At 45.0% G+C, this 16,469-nt stretch overlaps 1 protein-coding gene and 1 pseudogene across 1 annotated transcript; both read right to left on the bottom strand.

Moving 5' to 3' along the window:
- LOC128015110 (rootletin-like) overlaps positions 1-3,949 on the bottom strand; it is a 35,729-nt pseudogene extending 31,780 nt beyond the window's left edge.
- A 7,880-nt stretch (positions 3,950-11,829) lies between these two features.
- On the bottom strand, positions 11,830-16,179 carry LOC128015553 (kelch-like protein 30). The gene is made up of 8 exons (XM_052599453.1): positions 16,007-16,179; positions 14,795-15,633; positions 14,519-14,708; positions 13,952-14,038; positions 13,323-13,478; positions 13,025-13,213; positions 12,614-12,759; positions 11,830-12,475 (listed from the first exon to the last, which is right to left on the bottom strand). The coding sequence occupies exons 2-8, from the start codon at positions 15,566-15,568 to the stop codon at positions 12,230-12,232; spliced, it is 1,788 nt and encodes a 595-aa protein (XP_052455413.1). The 5' UTR covers positions 15,569-15,633; positions 16,007-16,179; the 3' UTR covers positions 11,830-12,229.
- Between the last annotated feature and the right edge of the window lie 290 nt (positions 16,180-16,469).

Raw genomic sequence — 16,469 nt, 5'->3', positions numbered from 1 at the left:
GTAAAATACTTTCTAGGAAGTTTGCTCTTCTGTTCCCACAGTCAAAAAATAAAGGAAAAGGGGTTAGGAAAAGAGAGAAATATGAAAAAGATAAAGGACACTTAATTAAATTTAGTGAGGACTCTGGGATGATCCCTACTTTGAGGAATGATTCTCTGGAGCGTCAATCATTTTTATGACTCACAGACAGCTGACAGATCCAACCTCACTGGCTCAGCTCCACTCTCGACCACTGCTAGGCTTAAACGTTTTATGTAGGCAAGGAAACAAACCCTAAACACTGAGTCAAAGACAGTACACCATTTTCACTCTAACAAAACAAGCATATCAGTGGCAATCATGTTTGACAAGACCTTTACAGCAAAAAGGAATGGGGATTAGGTTAAAAGCGCAGAGCCTGGAAGCTGCCATGTCCTTCATCAAAAAGTCTCCATCTAGTCTGTGAGTCTCGATCAATTCAGAGAGATTTTCTGACAAATAGCATCACATTTTAGCTACAAAAAGCTTTTTTCTCCACTTGTTTGGTGATTTATCTCTCAGCTTAAGAGCTTGTTGCCCTGTTATGACTGTTTTTCTACAGTGCTGCATTTGGTTAACTTTTCTGCTTTATCATACATCTACAACTCTACATTTGGGTAACTCCTACAAAAACACACAGGGAGACTGTCTCTTACAATCCTGATCCAAAAACTGCCTTAGAGCTGTAAAATATATATCCACGCAATCCCCTGACACACACCAAGCATATACACTCCCACACAAATACACACACACGTACACGGCCCTAGTGCCTGAGAAACTGCAAACTGGCAGTTGTCCAATATCTACACAGAAAGGTCAAAGTTCACATCAACATTTTCTACATCCTCCTGAGAAGGTTTATCCCGGTTCAAGGGCAATTTTCAAGGGTCAGAAGAGATTGTTGTGATTTTACCAGGAGACAGAGGTGTGCTTTCAAGAGCAAAACCTCACTCTGTGCCCAAATGTTTCCATTCCCACTCTTGTTTAGAAGGCCACTCTCAAACTGTCTCAGACTTTATGGGGTTTGCTGCTACTTTTCAATTAGTCCAGTGTCATAAGATGTGCCACAGCATGTTTATTCTACCACAATGGAGTTGGGACCCTCCCCAGGAGACAGCGAGGGATCATTCACAGATCAGAGCCCCTAAAGCCAGCTCTTTTAAAGTATTTGTCAGATTTAAGAACAAGAAACATCTCAAATGACTCTCATTCTCATTTCATCACTTATTTTAGCAGAGATGCTGAGTCAAATAAACTGGATAAACCAAGAGGTTGACAGTAACAACTAGCCCACCTGAATCTATTTAAATGTAAGTCTGTGATTTACAGCTTAATCAACACTAAGTAGCACTCTATACACAGTTTGGCAGGTATACACTGACATCTGTAAGATAAGCAAAGATAAAAAAGAAAGAATTGTTTAGGGCTGTCAGGCAATTTAGTTTAGATTTTTTATCAAATTAATTACATGATATGCACATTAATTTTACTAAATTCAAATGATTTGCATATACTAATGTTAAAAAGTTCTGTTATGCTCACCAAGGCTGCATTTATTTAATAAAAAAATACAGTAAAAACAGATATATATCTATGTATGTATTGTGGCGGGGTGAGGAACTACACGACAACCGATGGACAGAGAAAGTCCCCGAAGGGTGGATTTATTAAGTGAAATAGTGCTCTTGGTGAAGGCGGTGTTCTTCGTGGCGCTTCAAGTCCCTCGTGCTCGCTGTGTCCTGAGTGGTGGATCCCGTGCTGTGCTCTCCTTGGTGGGGCTGACGGTCACACGCTGCTCTCTGAAACAGAGGAGGTAAGGGTTAGCGTCTTTGTTAGGAGACATTCCTCACCACTCTGCCTTCCTCCTCTGCCTAAGTAGGCGCCGCTTGATGAGCTGCAGGTGCGGCCGCTCAGCCCGTGATGAGCTCGTGCCGGTGACTCCAGTGTGTTGCCAGGGCGACGCTGACGAGCGCTCGGGACGCATGTCACACCCCCCCCCCTAAGCGTCGACCTGCGCCTGCGGGACAATGGGGAGATATGGGGAGGGTGGGGAGTGGAGCCTGACAGACCTGCGAAAGCTGCCCCTATCCTGGAGAGACCGTCCGCGTTGGCGTTGGCCGTCCCCGCCCGATGTTGTATGGTGAAGTGGAAGTCCTGGAGCGCAAGGAACCAGCGGGTTACCCTGGGGTTGGTGTCCTTCGCGCGGGCCATCCACTGCAGTGGCGCATGATCTGTCAGCAGGGTGAACCGGCGTCCGAGGAGGTAATAGCGGAGCTCCAGGACTGCCCACTTGACGGCCAGTGCTTCCTTCTCCACGGCGGCATACCGTTGTTCGGTCGGGGTCAGCTTCCGGCTAATAAAGATCACCGGGTGTTCCTCGCCGTCCTGGACCTGGGAGAGAACGGCTCCCAACCCGGTGTCCGAGGCGTCGGTTTGCACCAGGAAGGGGCAGTTGAAGTCGGGGGCTCGCAGGACTGGCTCCGTGGTGAGGGCTGACTTCACCTGCTGGAACGCCTCTTCCGCTTCCGGACTCCAGGCTATCTTCTCAGGTTGCCCCTTCCTGGTCAGATCTGTCAGGGAAGAGGCTAAGGAGGAGAAGTTAGGGATAAAACATCGGTAGTATCCTGCCAACCCCAAAAAGGCTCGTACCTGGGTCTTGGTAGAGGGCCGCGGTGCCGAGAGGATAGCTGTCACCTTCTTTTCCTGGGGGCGGATGAGGCCGCGTCCCACGCAGAAGCCCAGGTACTTGGCTTCGGAGAGAGCCAGGTGACATTTCCGGGGGTTGGCGGTGAGCCCCGCCCGGCGGAGGACCAGCAGCACCCTCCGGAGCCGCTCTAAATGTTCCCCCCAGGTCTCTGAATGGATGACCACGTCGTCGATGTAGGCCGCGGCGTAGGCCATATGGGGCCTCAGCAGGACATCCATGAAACTCTGGAATGTGGCGGGGGCCCCGTGCAGGCCGAAGGGAAGGACCCGGTACTGCCAGTGGCCACTGGGGGTCGAGAAGGCTGTCTTAGGCTTGGCATCCTTAGACAGGGGGACTTGCCAATACCCTTTGGTGAGGTCGAGAGTCGAGATGAACCGGGCCCTTCCTAGTCGATCCAGGAGCTCATCGACGCGGGGCATGGGGTAGCCATCGAATTCAGAGACCTCATTTAGGCGGCGGAAGTCGTTGCAGAACCTTAGGGTGCCGTCGGGCTTCGGGACCATTACGATGGGGCTGGACCAGGGACTCCGCGAGGGCTCAATTACCCCCAACTTCAACATCTCCTGTACCTCTGTCTCAATTGCGTGTCGCCGAGCCTCCGGGACATGATAGGGCCGCTGCCGGACGATAACTCCTGATGTGATAGAGCTGCTCTTCCCTTCGGCGACCGGGTTGGCGCACTTTGTAGGTGACGGGTCCCACCCGTTCGGTGACCGTATATGGGCCCTGCCAGCGGGCCAGGAACTTGCAGGCTGAGGTGGGGACCAGTACCATGACGTGATCTCCCGGCTGGAACTCCCGGGGTTGGGCAGCCCGATTGAAGAGACGCTGCTGGTCTTGCTGGGCCTTGGTCAGATGCTCCCGGACCAATGGCATGACCCTGTCGATCCGCTCTCTCATGGCCTTGACGTGCTCGAGGGTGGTCCGACATACCGCAGGCTGTTGTTCCCAGGCTTCCCGGGCGACATCTAGGAGCCCTCGGGGTTGGCGGCCGAAGAGGAGCTCGAAGGGCGTGAAGCCGGTGGACGCCTGGGGCACCTCCCGGACCCCGAACAGCACATACGGGATCATCTGGTCCCAGTCGCGTCGGTCCTCGGCCACGACACGCCGCAGCATCTGTTTGAGGGTTTGGTTAAAGCGTTCCACGAGCCCATCGGTTTGTGGATGGTACACGCTGGTCCGGATCTGTCGGACTTTGAGGAGTTTGCAGAGGTCAGCCATGATCCGGGACATGAAAGGGGTGCCCTGGTCGGTCAGGATCTCCGCTGGTAGGCCAACCCGACTACTCAGTAGGAAGAGCTCCTGTGCGATGTTCTTGGCGGTGGCCTTGCGGAGGGGAATGGCCTCTGGGTAGCGGGTGGCATAATCCACGATCACCAGGATATGTTCATGCCCCCGGGCAGACTTCGGCAGCGGCCCCACCAGGTCCATCCCGATGCGCTCGAAGGGCACCTCAATGATCGGCAGCGGAATCAGCGGGCTAGGGGGAGGAGTATGTGGCGAGGTCCGTTGGCACGTCGGGCACGCTTGGCAGTACCGCTTGACATCCGCCTCCAGTCCTGGCCAGTGGAAGCGGTCCCGGATCCGTTGCACAGTGTTTTGGGCGCCGAGGTGGCCAGCCATCGGGTGGGCGTGGGCGAGTTCCAAGACCGCCGGGACTTTGCTCCGCGGTACCACTAACAGCGTCTTTTCCTCCCCCCTCCGCTGGCCGACATAGTAGAGCAGGCCGTTTTGGATGATGAAGTGGGGTGTGGGGTGGGGAGCTGGTTGTAGATCCTCTCCTTCCGCCACCCGCACTTGAGACCAGCATTGCTTGAGGCGTTCGTCCCCACGCTGCTCTTTGGCGAGCGTCCCCCCTCCCGCTATCTGCTGGAAGACATCGAAGAATAGGTTAGAGTTTTGGGGGGGGGACTCACCTCCTCGAGGGCTGTCCGTCGTCAGCAGCGCGGGGCCTCGTCGTAGGCGCCTTGCTGGACTCCGGCGTCGGCGGTTCCCGGCCGGGCTAGCAGGCTGTGTGCTGGAGGTGAGGAGCTGATCGAACCCCGGCCAATCCCGGCCGAGGAGAACGGGTACCGGTAGGTTCCTTAGGATTCCCACTTCGACGGGCCAGGAACCAGGTGTCGCGGTGATGGTCACTCGCCGGGCCGGCACATGTCTGGTATCCCCGTGCACGCACGTTATCGCCAGCCGGGCTCTGGAACCTGTTCGGGGCGGAAGGACAGTCGGTTGTATCAGGCTTACCCCACTGCCCGAGTCGAGGACGGCGACGTATGGCCGGCCGTTGATGCGCACCTTGGCCCGCGGTGCCTTCGGCGCTGGACCGTGGACTGAACAGCCTGCTAGCCATGTCCGTCCTGGGGAACGCGGCGGCTCGGTGGGCATTGGCTCGTCCTGAGGGCCGGGAACCGCAGGCCTGCTCACGGGTCGCTGGGTGCCCTCCGGCGAGAGTCGCTCCTGAACCACCCTTCGGGGAAAAGGCGGCGCTCGCTCCCCTATCTCCCGGTGTTGGGCGGCCTCCGCCAGCTCAATGGCCTCCACGAGCCCGTCGAGATCGGTGGGGTTCCTCATGCCAGCCGCCTGCCTCAACGCGCGGGGAAGGGCGCGGAGGAGTCGGTCGATCACCACACGCTCAGCTACCTGGTGTGCGGAGGGACCCCCGGTCAATAGCCAATGTTGGGCCAACCGGGATAGTTAGGCCGCCTGGGCGCGAGCGGGCTGTCGAGCTCGATATTCCCAGTCATGGAATTGCTGCGCCGCACAGATTGGGGAAAGGCCTACTCGGCTCAGGATCTCCTTTTTCACCTCTCCATAGTTCCGGCTTCTCTCGGCCGTCATGGTGAAATACGCCCGCTGCGCTTCCCCGGTCAGCAGCGGCGCGAGGAGTCGGGCCCACTCGTCCTCTGGCCACGCCTCCCGGACAGCGGTGGCCTCAAACATTCGAAGGTACATCTCCACGTCGTCATGCGACGTCATTCGTGGCATCAGCTGGACGGCTTGGACACGGGGGTCAGGCAGCGGCGTGCGGTGGGCGGCGGCGCGGAGGGCGGCGAGCTCACGTTCGGCGTCTCCTTGACGTGAGGCCATGTGCTCCACTATCTGTTGCTGGCGGATGCTCACCTCGGTGAGGTGTTTTAGCAGTTCTTCCATGCCGGGGGAGGAGCGGCCGCCTGTGGAAACAGAGCAGATGCAAATGAAAGGGGGAAAAAAAGAAAAACAAAAAAAAAAACAAACGGGTGGCTTTAACGGTCTCCTCAGGGGTCGGTTGTCGGTGTCCACCTCACACTATTGCCCGCATTCTCCACCAGTGTGGCGGGGTGAGGAACTACACGACAACCGATGGACAGAGAAAGTCCCCGAAGGGTGGATTTATTAAGTGAAATAGTGCTCTTGGTGAAGGCGGTGTTCTCCGTGGCGCTTCAAGTCCCTCGTGCTCGCTGTGTCCTGAGTGGTGGATCCCGTGCTGTGCTCTCCTTGGTGGGGCTGACGGTCACACGCTGCTCTCTGAAACAGAGGAGGTAAGGGTTAGCGTCTTTGTTGGGAGACATTCCTCACCACTCTGCCTTCCTCCTCTGCCTAAGTAGGCGCCGCTTGATGAGCTGCAGGTGTGGCCGCTCAGCCCGTGATGAGCTCGTGCCGGTGACTCCAGTGTGTTGCCAGGGCGACGCTGACGAGCGCTCGGGACGCATGTCACAGTATGTATGTATGTATGTATATATATATATATATATATATGTATGTATGTATGTATGTATGTATGTGTATGTTTGTGTGTGTGTGTATAAAATCACCAGATGATTTTATTAGCTATATGTTTGAGCAAAAAAAAAAAAAAAAAAACACTGATTGGGGTGATTTTGTAAGTCAGTAAATCAGCATAGAAAATGCCATCGATGGGTATAAATATAAAAATCAGTATGCTAAACATCGCACATCCTGCGATGTGACTATCGCAGATCAGCACATTGCGATATCGATGCTGAAACGATATATATCATGCAGCCCATACTGTGACTAAGTGACAGTACATATTTTTACATTGTTGCAAAGAATCTATTTCAAATAACTTTTTGTTCTTTTGAAAGTTATGAAAAAAAATTCACTGTTTTCAACACTGATAGTAAACAAATTCAGCATATATTGGAATGATTTCTGAAGGATTATGTGACACTGAAGACTGGAGGAAAGGCTGCGGAAAATTCAACTTTGCATGCATCATATAGGAATAAATAAAATTGTATATATTAATAAAAAAAAAAAAATATATATATATATATATATATATATACACACACATATATATAGTGTGAATTTTTGCTGTTGGGCCTCATCCAGCTGTTTTTGAACAAAAAAACATACTAGCACAAAGTATAAAGTCCAAAAACTTGAAACACTTTCCATGTTCTAACAGAGCTCTCTGTGGTACGCACACAGAAAACACACAGTGACTGATGCTTCAGTTGGGAATGACAGATTCAATGAATCACACTCCACCAGAATATGTCATTCCCACATCAAGACAGATTGAGGCTTTATATATACAGGGAATAAGTAAGCATCTAGGATTCATTACCTCGTGTTAATGTACTGGCACCCAGCGTATAGTTATGTGTCTGTTACCATAACAACTTTAAGTTAACATTCATATGTATGGTGTCATTTGACTTCACAATGTCAGCACATTCACACAAGAGAGTTTTCAACTGGCGACAAACAGAGAGACAGACAGACATGTCTCCACTCTCACAGTGCATGTGACATAGGTCATTCTTCTCCGAAAATATAAATATGTGGATTAAAAAGGACTATTTATACCAGCCAGACTAATTAAGTTTAATTTATAGCTCATTTCTTAAAATAGGTTCCACTGGCAATGTGCACAGTTGGATTTCAACTTGGCGAGGAAAAAGAGGGCACTGTTATCACAAATGACAGCTTTGTGTTCTATGAAAAATTTGCATTTTCTTTCACAGCCCAATAAGAGGAGGCCAATGACCTTTTTATTTTCCCCCAAACAGCGAAGTGGGGGAAAGAAAGAGTGACAAAGGTGGTCCTGTAAACTTCAGAAAGTGAAAGAGAACTTTCCTACAAACTTTATGTTCTCCAAAATAGTTTTTTAAAAATATATTTACACTTTAATTTTGACAAAATTGTACAGAAACCAGTTAATTCAACTGAACTAGGTTTGAGGGTCTTTTATGCTTTACGTAAGAGGCTTTAATGAAGTACCCCACTTCTCTACAACAAAAATAATTAAGAGATAATATCCCACTGTGAAATGTAATTACAAGTTAATTTCTGATTCTAAAATGTTGACATCAGAGAGCTGTATACTTTGATCACGTGTAATGAAATGTAGATGTAGAATAAACTACGGCTCTGGCTCAGTTTACATCAATCCTTCATAAACGCAAGGGTGTTCACTCCATTTTTCAGAGCCCAAAGTCCGGCTTCAAGCAGAAATAAATATATTTCATTCCATGTGACACGGTTGATTTTCGCATGGCCCTTTACCACCATTTGTTTATCGAAAACTCCGAACAGGTTTTCCCTCTCGGAAAGAGCACTGGGGCTGTGATGTTTGCTGTGCATATATTCCATTTAAAAGCCATGTGGCTCCCTCTTTCTCTGTCAAAAAGCCTCTGTAACTCCCTCTCTTGATCTATTACACACACACACACACACACACATACATCTGTCTATCCACAAACATGTGAAGAAAAAATTAAGGAAAATAGAAATAGAGTCCAAAGGTGCTCAATCAACCTCTCACATTATTAGTGATGGTCCCTCCTGTTTTAAATCCCTTAAAAACTGTTGGACAGAGGGAAACACTTACTTAAATGATTTTCCTGTACTGAAACTGCCATAGTTCAGAGTGCATGAAACCCCTGCCACCAGGTTACTGATCGACAATCCCTCAGTGTCCATTACAGAAAGTCTAGAGAGAGTTTGAAGGCAATAATCTACATTAAACCGCCATGTTTTGACTTCCAAGGAGGCAAATATGCAGACCTCAGAAACACTGAATCAATCACATGCTTACACTGGATAGAGGTTTATGTTTTGTATTAAGCACTGTGTGTTAAAGATATTAACCATACTGCCAGTGGACAAGATCACATTCTCTTCGATATCAGGTTGATTTTGGTTTGATTTCTGATGCACCTCTGGGAATGCATTTGGGCAGGGGTTGACAAGACTGATAGACAAAGGAGGATAGAAAACCATGGATAATGTAGGTTATGAGATCACAGAATCACTTTATTTTTCAACAAGGAAGTTATTTCCTGTGAATGTAGGAGACTTCTGACTCATTAGCCGCTATCCACCTTTCACCTATGCAAATTATGGGAGTAACTTCCATTAAACTGTAAACTATCAGTGACTGGCAATAAAATTGTTTAAAGTTTAAAATTGTTTAAAGTTAAAAATTTTCCACAAGCTGGTATGATTCTTTAGGGTCTTCATTAAATATCTGTAATATACTTTGGTTAAAATTCTTCAATGGTCGAGTAAAAAAACACCCTTTTTACCGTGTCAAAAACAGTTCTGCTCAAAGTGACTAGTCTCTGTGCATGTCTCTTTAAATGATAATGAGCTACTGCCCACTCCATCCCTCTCTTTCGTGAGGCGTGTTGACAAAAGACATGAATTCCGGCCTGGGACTCCATGTATGGCTTGGAGGTGGTCTTATTCAAATAGCTAGTTATCTATGTAGAAACTGGGTTTGCCTCACACATCCTGAAAAGTGAATCTTCGGGCTCTTTGATCGCCCTCTGGTGGCTGGCTGCAGTACATGTAAACGAATTGGACTTGAGTCAAAATAGTCATTGTTATCAAGCTGATATGTGTTCAATTCGTCGTTTTTTGATGAGTTTGACTTTAGCTAGTAATTTGATGCTACAAAAATGGGACGTGTCGTTATGGTTGATTGGGTCTGTGGGAGTTTGGGTGGGAGTTTGAGACCGCGGCTCCACCTCAAGACACTACAGCACAGACTCTTGCTCCAAATGACATCATTTACGTCATTAAGATGGCATCAGCCATACTGAGATGCTTTGGCTTCACTTTTCTATAGTGGAAGGAAGTGGAGACGCGTTGTCCATCTTTTTTTCCAGTCTATGGTAGAAATCTACTGCAAACAAACAGCTGAAACAGCTCGCTGGATGACAGTTTCAGACTCAGACAGCTCATAACAATATGGCTGTTTTCTTTTCAGATTTTCTAAGCTGGCAGACATGTCAGAAACCTAAAAAAAGGCTAAAAAAGTGACCACAGCACATTGCACCCATCTTGTAACGGCTACTTCCGCAATAATAATATGCCGTGTCATCATGCTCAAATTAGCTCAAACTGTGTTTAAGAAGGTGGGGCATAGAGGAGAAACAATAGTTTACAGTTTGTGGAAAATAATGTGTTTTTTAACCTTAAACCGCATAAACACATTTCAAAACACCAAATACACAAAATAATATTCTTTTTAACAGCATCATATTACCCCTTTAAATGGCCACCACAGTCACCACATTTGGGTTGTAATGGACCAGGAGATTCACATCACCATTGTGTAATCGACAAATCTGCAGCAACTGTCTGATGCTATCAAGTCAATATGGACCTAATTCTCTAATGTTACGTAACATACACACATTCATCAAAATTGGATATTTAAAAATGCTTTCCCTAATACTGACAGATACATGCATTTCCCTGTTTTAGAAATATTCCAGGAAACACTAATGATAGGGATTAAAAGGACAAAAAAAGGACAAAAAAATGTTTCAAAATGCCAAAAAATAATAAAGATATACGAGTGAGGGTTAACAGTTAAACTATTTGAAGTGTGTTTATGATTAGGACAATTAATTAAAATAATATGAGAACAAATACCAGTTTGCAATTGAAAAAGGACAGCGGACTGTTTTTGTACAAATAAAATAAATGGAAGCAGCTGGCCTTGCACATTCAATTAAAAAATGCCCGCTCCTGCTCTTACAGCAAAAATATGGTGGATACTTGTGCCACTGCATTAGGGCAATAATTAGCTTTTTTATTTCTGAATAACAAACTGTATGAATTCTGCTTTATATGTAGTCAATTTTATATACCCAAGGGCATGTGTGTGAGGTTTGTACATATCCTCCTACCCGGCTAGTTCGAGCAGCTTGCCTGCCGAGCAGCTGATCTCTGCCTGTGCACATCTGAGAAAGCAGATCCCTCGGCAGCAGTGTCTCCTCCAGCTTCTGCATTATCATCATCAGTGTAAGAAGAGGGGCTCACGCACTAAAATCAGGTGACCTAATCTCACTGCAAATCTAAAAACTCCTGTAAATAAAACGTGATGTATTATTTAATTTAGAATGAATAATTTAGCGTAAGTAGCTCATCATGTCTGTCTCTGTTTCAGTTTCATTGGATGTCACAACAGCACAAGATAATGAATCACCTGTCTTCAAGTTTCACAGAAGAACCTGAACCTGACCCACTGATCGACCTTAATTTGTTGTAACATTGCAAGACTCGTTAATATTAAATCAAGCTCTCTCCTCTTTCATTCACACATGCTGTTTTGAATAGGTAACTGTGCAATAACTTATTTAAGTTACAGCTGCAGGTGAAGATGAGCTTTCCTGCTGGAAAACATGCACCTGAATCACGGCTTCCAGTCCTTCATCCCCTTCACAACTCATCTGGAAACTGGTAGTGATCCAGTGCTTTTTAGTAAGCGGACAGCAACGTTTTTTTTTTTTTTTTTTCAGTTGTCCTCAATTCGTGCCTTTACGTAAAGTGTTTTATACACTTAAACAGGGTAAAGCAAGCTGATATGCATGCTAATAAGGTCTGAAAGGCATTAAGTGTTTTACTTTATAGGAATAGGACGCTTGCAGAGTGCTTTGCACTAAATATCAATGCTTTAATGAGCATAAGCAAATTAACTCTAAATATTTAATGCTAGAATAAAGCAACAAGTGCAAATGTTGCAATCACAGCACAAGCCCAAGGAGAGTACTATGGTTGCCAGGAAAACTGGACGCTCTGGCATGTTGTCCTGAGAAATAAAACGCAAGCTTTCCAGCTTCTATAGATACAGACTCTGCAGGTCACGGCTTCACAAATTTATTCCAGTCTTTATTGGCAATTTCTTAAAAATCCATTGCAATTAATAAAAACAAGGGGTTTTAAATAGCAAGGTTTTGCAATAGACATCATAAAACATTTATTTCTGAATAAAACAACATATATTTCGAAATAAAACAAATGCAATCAAACAAAAAAGACCTCGAAGGTTGCCAAAAACATAAGAAAAATATATATTTTTATAAGGTCGTTTAATTCATAGGTTTTTATTAACCACATAAAGGCGAATAACAGATTGCTAAATTATTTCAAAAGAAATGTAAAACATTTATAATGTTTATATCACATTGACAATCTCACAATACAAAATTAAACTTTTTTTGCAGCAAAACCTAAGCCAGAAATTAGGGGATTGAACAGATATTAAGTCTCATCAGGGAAGACTTCAGACCACTGGGAAGTGTCTAGGAAGATGGAACAACAGCCACTGTAAGTCCAGAGCCTGGGAAGGAAGCACTCCACCTTCCAAGTGTTGGATGCTCGGTTGTATGCTTCCACTTCCACACCGTAATCCCCCTCCATGCCCTTCCAGTGACCCCCAGTCACATACAATTGCCCACCTAGAACCACCAAATCACCATTTTCATGAAGAGTGTGTAGAAACTGAATCTGGGAAGAAAAACAGCAAACATTAAGAGAAAAATAAATCAGTAATCAGTCACAACATAATATTAAGGTTCAGCTAACTTTGTAAATGCTTCTAGATTTTCGGTGTAAAAAGAATAATGAATATCATCTATAACTCACTTTTTCCCACATATTACCCTCTGGGTTATACAGATAGACCTTTTTGGTGTTATCTGCTACAAGGTAAATGACTCCATCCATAGAAACAGAGCGGGGAGAAGAGAGATATTTAGGAATAAACGGAGAACAGATGATACACCAGCTATCTGTTGAAGAAGAGAACATTATTAACAAAAGTATACACAGTATTGAATTCTAGTCACGATTATATGTTGGCAGTGCTCCATGAGTGACATTATAATTGTCTTGTAAAGTGTCTCATAAAATTGTTCTGAATTATTATTCCCAACATAAAACTCTTTTTAATAATAGAAGGTGTTATGACAAACATTGTTTGTTTTTACTGATACTTGTAATGTATATTAATAACACTTAAATGCATCTTATACATGGTGACATGTTGCCTCTTACCTATGACAGGATTGTAGCACTGCATAGTCAGGGCATTATATTTAACAGCACAAGAACCAATGAGGTAAAGCTTTCCTTCACATGATATGGCTGTAAAGTTAGTCACATACTTCAGCGCTGGGCCCGTAAGAGTCCAGCAATTACTGAATGGGTCATAATGTTCAACTTCAACAATTTCCATAGTAGTTCCTGTAAATGAAAGATAATGGCGTTTGTTACACAAAAATTCCCAGTTCTGCATGGAGATCAAAAAACATTTGTTTGAAGCCTCCAGTCAGAAACTGGTTTGTTTGCTTACCCCCAATTACATAAATCTCTCCATTGAGAGTTGCAGAAGAATGGTTAGTCCTGGGCCGCAACATTGGGGCGACTGTGACCCACTTTCCCTCACGAGTGATGTACTTCCAGGTCTCTGTGGTGGACCAGGTGTTGGACTGAGACCCTCTTGATCCTCCTGTGAGTTAGCAAAAGGTTGTGAAAGGGATTTGTTCTAATTCCTTGTAAATTCAGATGAAGATTTTGCTGATTTATTTGAATAAATTCTCAGTTCAACAGTTCTAGTTAGTGACCAGGCAACATCAGGCAATAATGTCTCAAGATTCCTAGCTCATCACAAAGTTAATATTCTGCTTTATTGTGCTCTAGTCTCCATATTTCTAAAGTGGGTTCAGGTCTTCATGTGAGTTTTAGCAGGATATAAGGCAGGGGACTGTTTTATCTTAGCTCCAAATCCTCAATGGAGATGACATTCCATTCATGTGTGCAATGAAAACATAAATCTCACTGATCCTTTCCCAAAGTTCCTAGTCTATAAATACCCTGAAAATCTATCAGCTTGTTTTCTCTAGGTAAAAATAGAATTTGTATGATTTGTTAGATACAGACTTTAGCAACAACTAAATATCTTATGAAAAGTGTTCAGCTCACCTGTGACATACACATTGTTATTTAAGGAGACAACAGAGTAACCCCATTTATTGTAGTTGGGAAAATCAGGTAGCTGAAACCACTGCCCTATGAAAAAAAGAATAAAATGCATATCTTCACAAGGCAAATGTACACAGTATGTAGAATGAAATAGAGTAAATGAACAATGTGTAGTCTTTCACTGTTACATGCATCGCTGTTTATATGTTAGCAAGATTCCAGCGAATGATGTAAAATGCATCTTCCACTTGAGTTTTGACAGTACCCAGGGCTTTTGTAAAAATACAGGTGGTGCTTCTGCATTTTTGTACCCCTACTCACAAACAGTCGGGAAGCCCAGTGCATTATGGGCATTGCAAGTTTTTCTACCTTTTTGGGGAACACCACAGCCTCTATTTATTGTTCTCTCTAGTCATGTAGCAATGGATTTTATATTGCCTTTTAACTGCTTAGTGTGTTTAAACTTGACTGGTAGTGTGCACATCAGAACTGTGTTCCACATTAATCTAATTCTCCTTTTATAAAATGTTTAAATAGAGTTGATGTATCAGCAAAAGCTGTCCTTACCAAGTTTTGGGTTGTAATATCCACAATTTCTGGGGTATAACCTTCTATCTCTGTCTTCAGCTTCATCCTCATCTTCATCATCTGAGTCATCGTCCAGCGAGCGACCACCCATCACAAATAAAACCTCCTGCAGGTTGAGTGTTTTCTCAGTGACTCTTTGCTCTGACTCACCTCCTGTCTTTTCTCGTTTCTGGAAAAAAAAAAATACTAATAATAATAATTGTAGTATGGAACACTATCTATAAGAAATCTTTATATAAAATAGTTTTGTCTGACCTCTGTGCATATTCTCTCCACAAACTCTTTGGATTGTAGCGAATCTTGCACCAATGGCTCTTTAAGCAAGTTCTCAGTGAGGTAGGATTCTGTGAGGAGGGAAAGCTTAGCCAAGCCCAACAATTCTAGCAGGTGACAGATCCGATTGTCTCTACAATGCCCAACCCAGGCTAAAACAGCCTCGACACAGGACCGATAATCTCTTATGTGCAGATCCTCATCCTTTAAGCAGGTCACCAGCCTGTCTTTATCCAGCATCAAGAACTCCTCATGTTGTTGCACTGCCTCAAAGTTTTCAAGGAGGAAGCTCCATGCTTTGGCAACAACTTCAGGGCAGCCATGGATCTCTCCAAACTCAAGGATTCCCAAGCAGTTAGTGGCATCTATCTGGTGCTGCAGATATCGACTGCATACACTACGGACAGTGTGGAACTGGAGCTGGCTGGACGTGCAGATGAGTCCCTCTACATTGTTTTTGTTGATAGTGAGTTTCCCTGTATAAGCAAAGTCCAACAATGATGACAATACATTGGGATCTATATCATGAAGCTCAACACGAGCAGCAATGCTCTCCACAAAATCTCCTGAGAACATGGAATGGAAGTAATGGCTGCAGAGTGCAAGGATTGCCCTGTGACAGGGGAAATCCCGTCCACCAGCGCTCAGGGTGACATCCACAAGTTTGGGTTGAGAGCAGAGGGAGCGAAGACCCTCTAAAATGCTCTGGGGATGGGAAGAGAGGCAGAAGTCTAGATCGTCTATATTACGCACCATGACGACACTCTGACCTATGGCCTTAATGCATTCAGGTCCAACCAACAGATGTTTTAAGTGTTTACCTACAACACAAGACAAATGGGTATAATGAGTCACATGCAATCCGATTGCGACATTCTTGATCTTAGTGTAGTGACTCCTATGACCTTATGACAAATTTTCATCCTTTCTACATGGTAACAGAACATTTCAGGAACAAATTGGAAGAGAATGATGTCATGTTAGCACATCAGTATAAGTCAAAAACAGGTTCTGCCAAAAACAATATATCTGATAGGCACACTGGGAGAGATTCATTTCTTTGCCTGAAAGAATTTGCACACAAAATATCCCAATCCCCCCCCCTCCCCCAAAAAATGACTGGAGAAACAACAGTGGATGTTTATCAATTCTATTTAACACAACAAGACAAGACAACATAGGAATTAAACGTACCTGCTCATGAATGAAAGCAGAAATCATACATTATTCACCGTACTTGTTTAGAAGGCAGACTTTTTTGTTGCTGCTGTCTGAGGTGGGGGACAAGCTGTCTTTTGCAGAGTCACTGGGACAGCATGCTTGTCTTTTACACTGCTATTTTTAGGCCAGACATTCTGCTGGGCTATACTCAGAATCTAAATAGTACGGTTAAGCACCCACCTGCTCTTAAAGAGATACACACAAATTTCTGTATGAGAGTAAGCAGTCAGATGATTATTTATTTAATCATTAGAGTAAGAAGCCGCCAACATTGGTGCAAATTAAGTCTCTAAATGTGCTGATTCTTAAGGAGTTACAAAAAATTTAACAGAAAAGGGCATTTGATTTGTTTTAAATCACATATGGATAATTCTGACAAAAAGGCAAACACTTCAGTTTTTGGCAGTCTTCTACCTTTCACTCCTGGAAAATTGGA

The sequence above is a fragment of the Carassius gibelio genome, chromosome A6, assembly GCF_023724105.1.
Source record: "Carassius gibelio isolate Cgi1373 ecotype wild population from Czech Republic chromosome A6, carGib1.2-hapl.c, whole genome shotgun sequence".
In the NCBI taxonomy this organism is placed as follows: domain Eukaryota; kingdom Metazoa; phylum Chordata; class Actinopteri; order Cypriniformes; family Cyprinidae; genus Carassius; species Carassius gibelio.
This window is presented reverse-complemented; position numbering and strand designations above follow the sequence as displayed.

Excerpts from the sequence above, each read along its gene's own strand:
- LOC128015553 (XM_052599453.1), bottom strand. The coding sequence starts at position 15,568 with ATGGTGCGTAATATAGACGATCTAGACTTCTGCCTCTCTTCCCATCCC. Across the intron at positions 13,479-13,951 it reads TAACAATGTGTATGTCACAG|GAGGATCAAGAGGGTCTCAG; the intron begins GTGAGCTGAACA and ends GCTAACTCACAG. Across the intron at positions 13,214-13,322 it reads AGAGATTTATGTAATTGGGG|GAACTACTATGGAAATTGTT; the intron begins GTAAGCAAACAA and ends TTTCATTTACAG.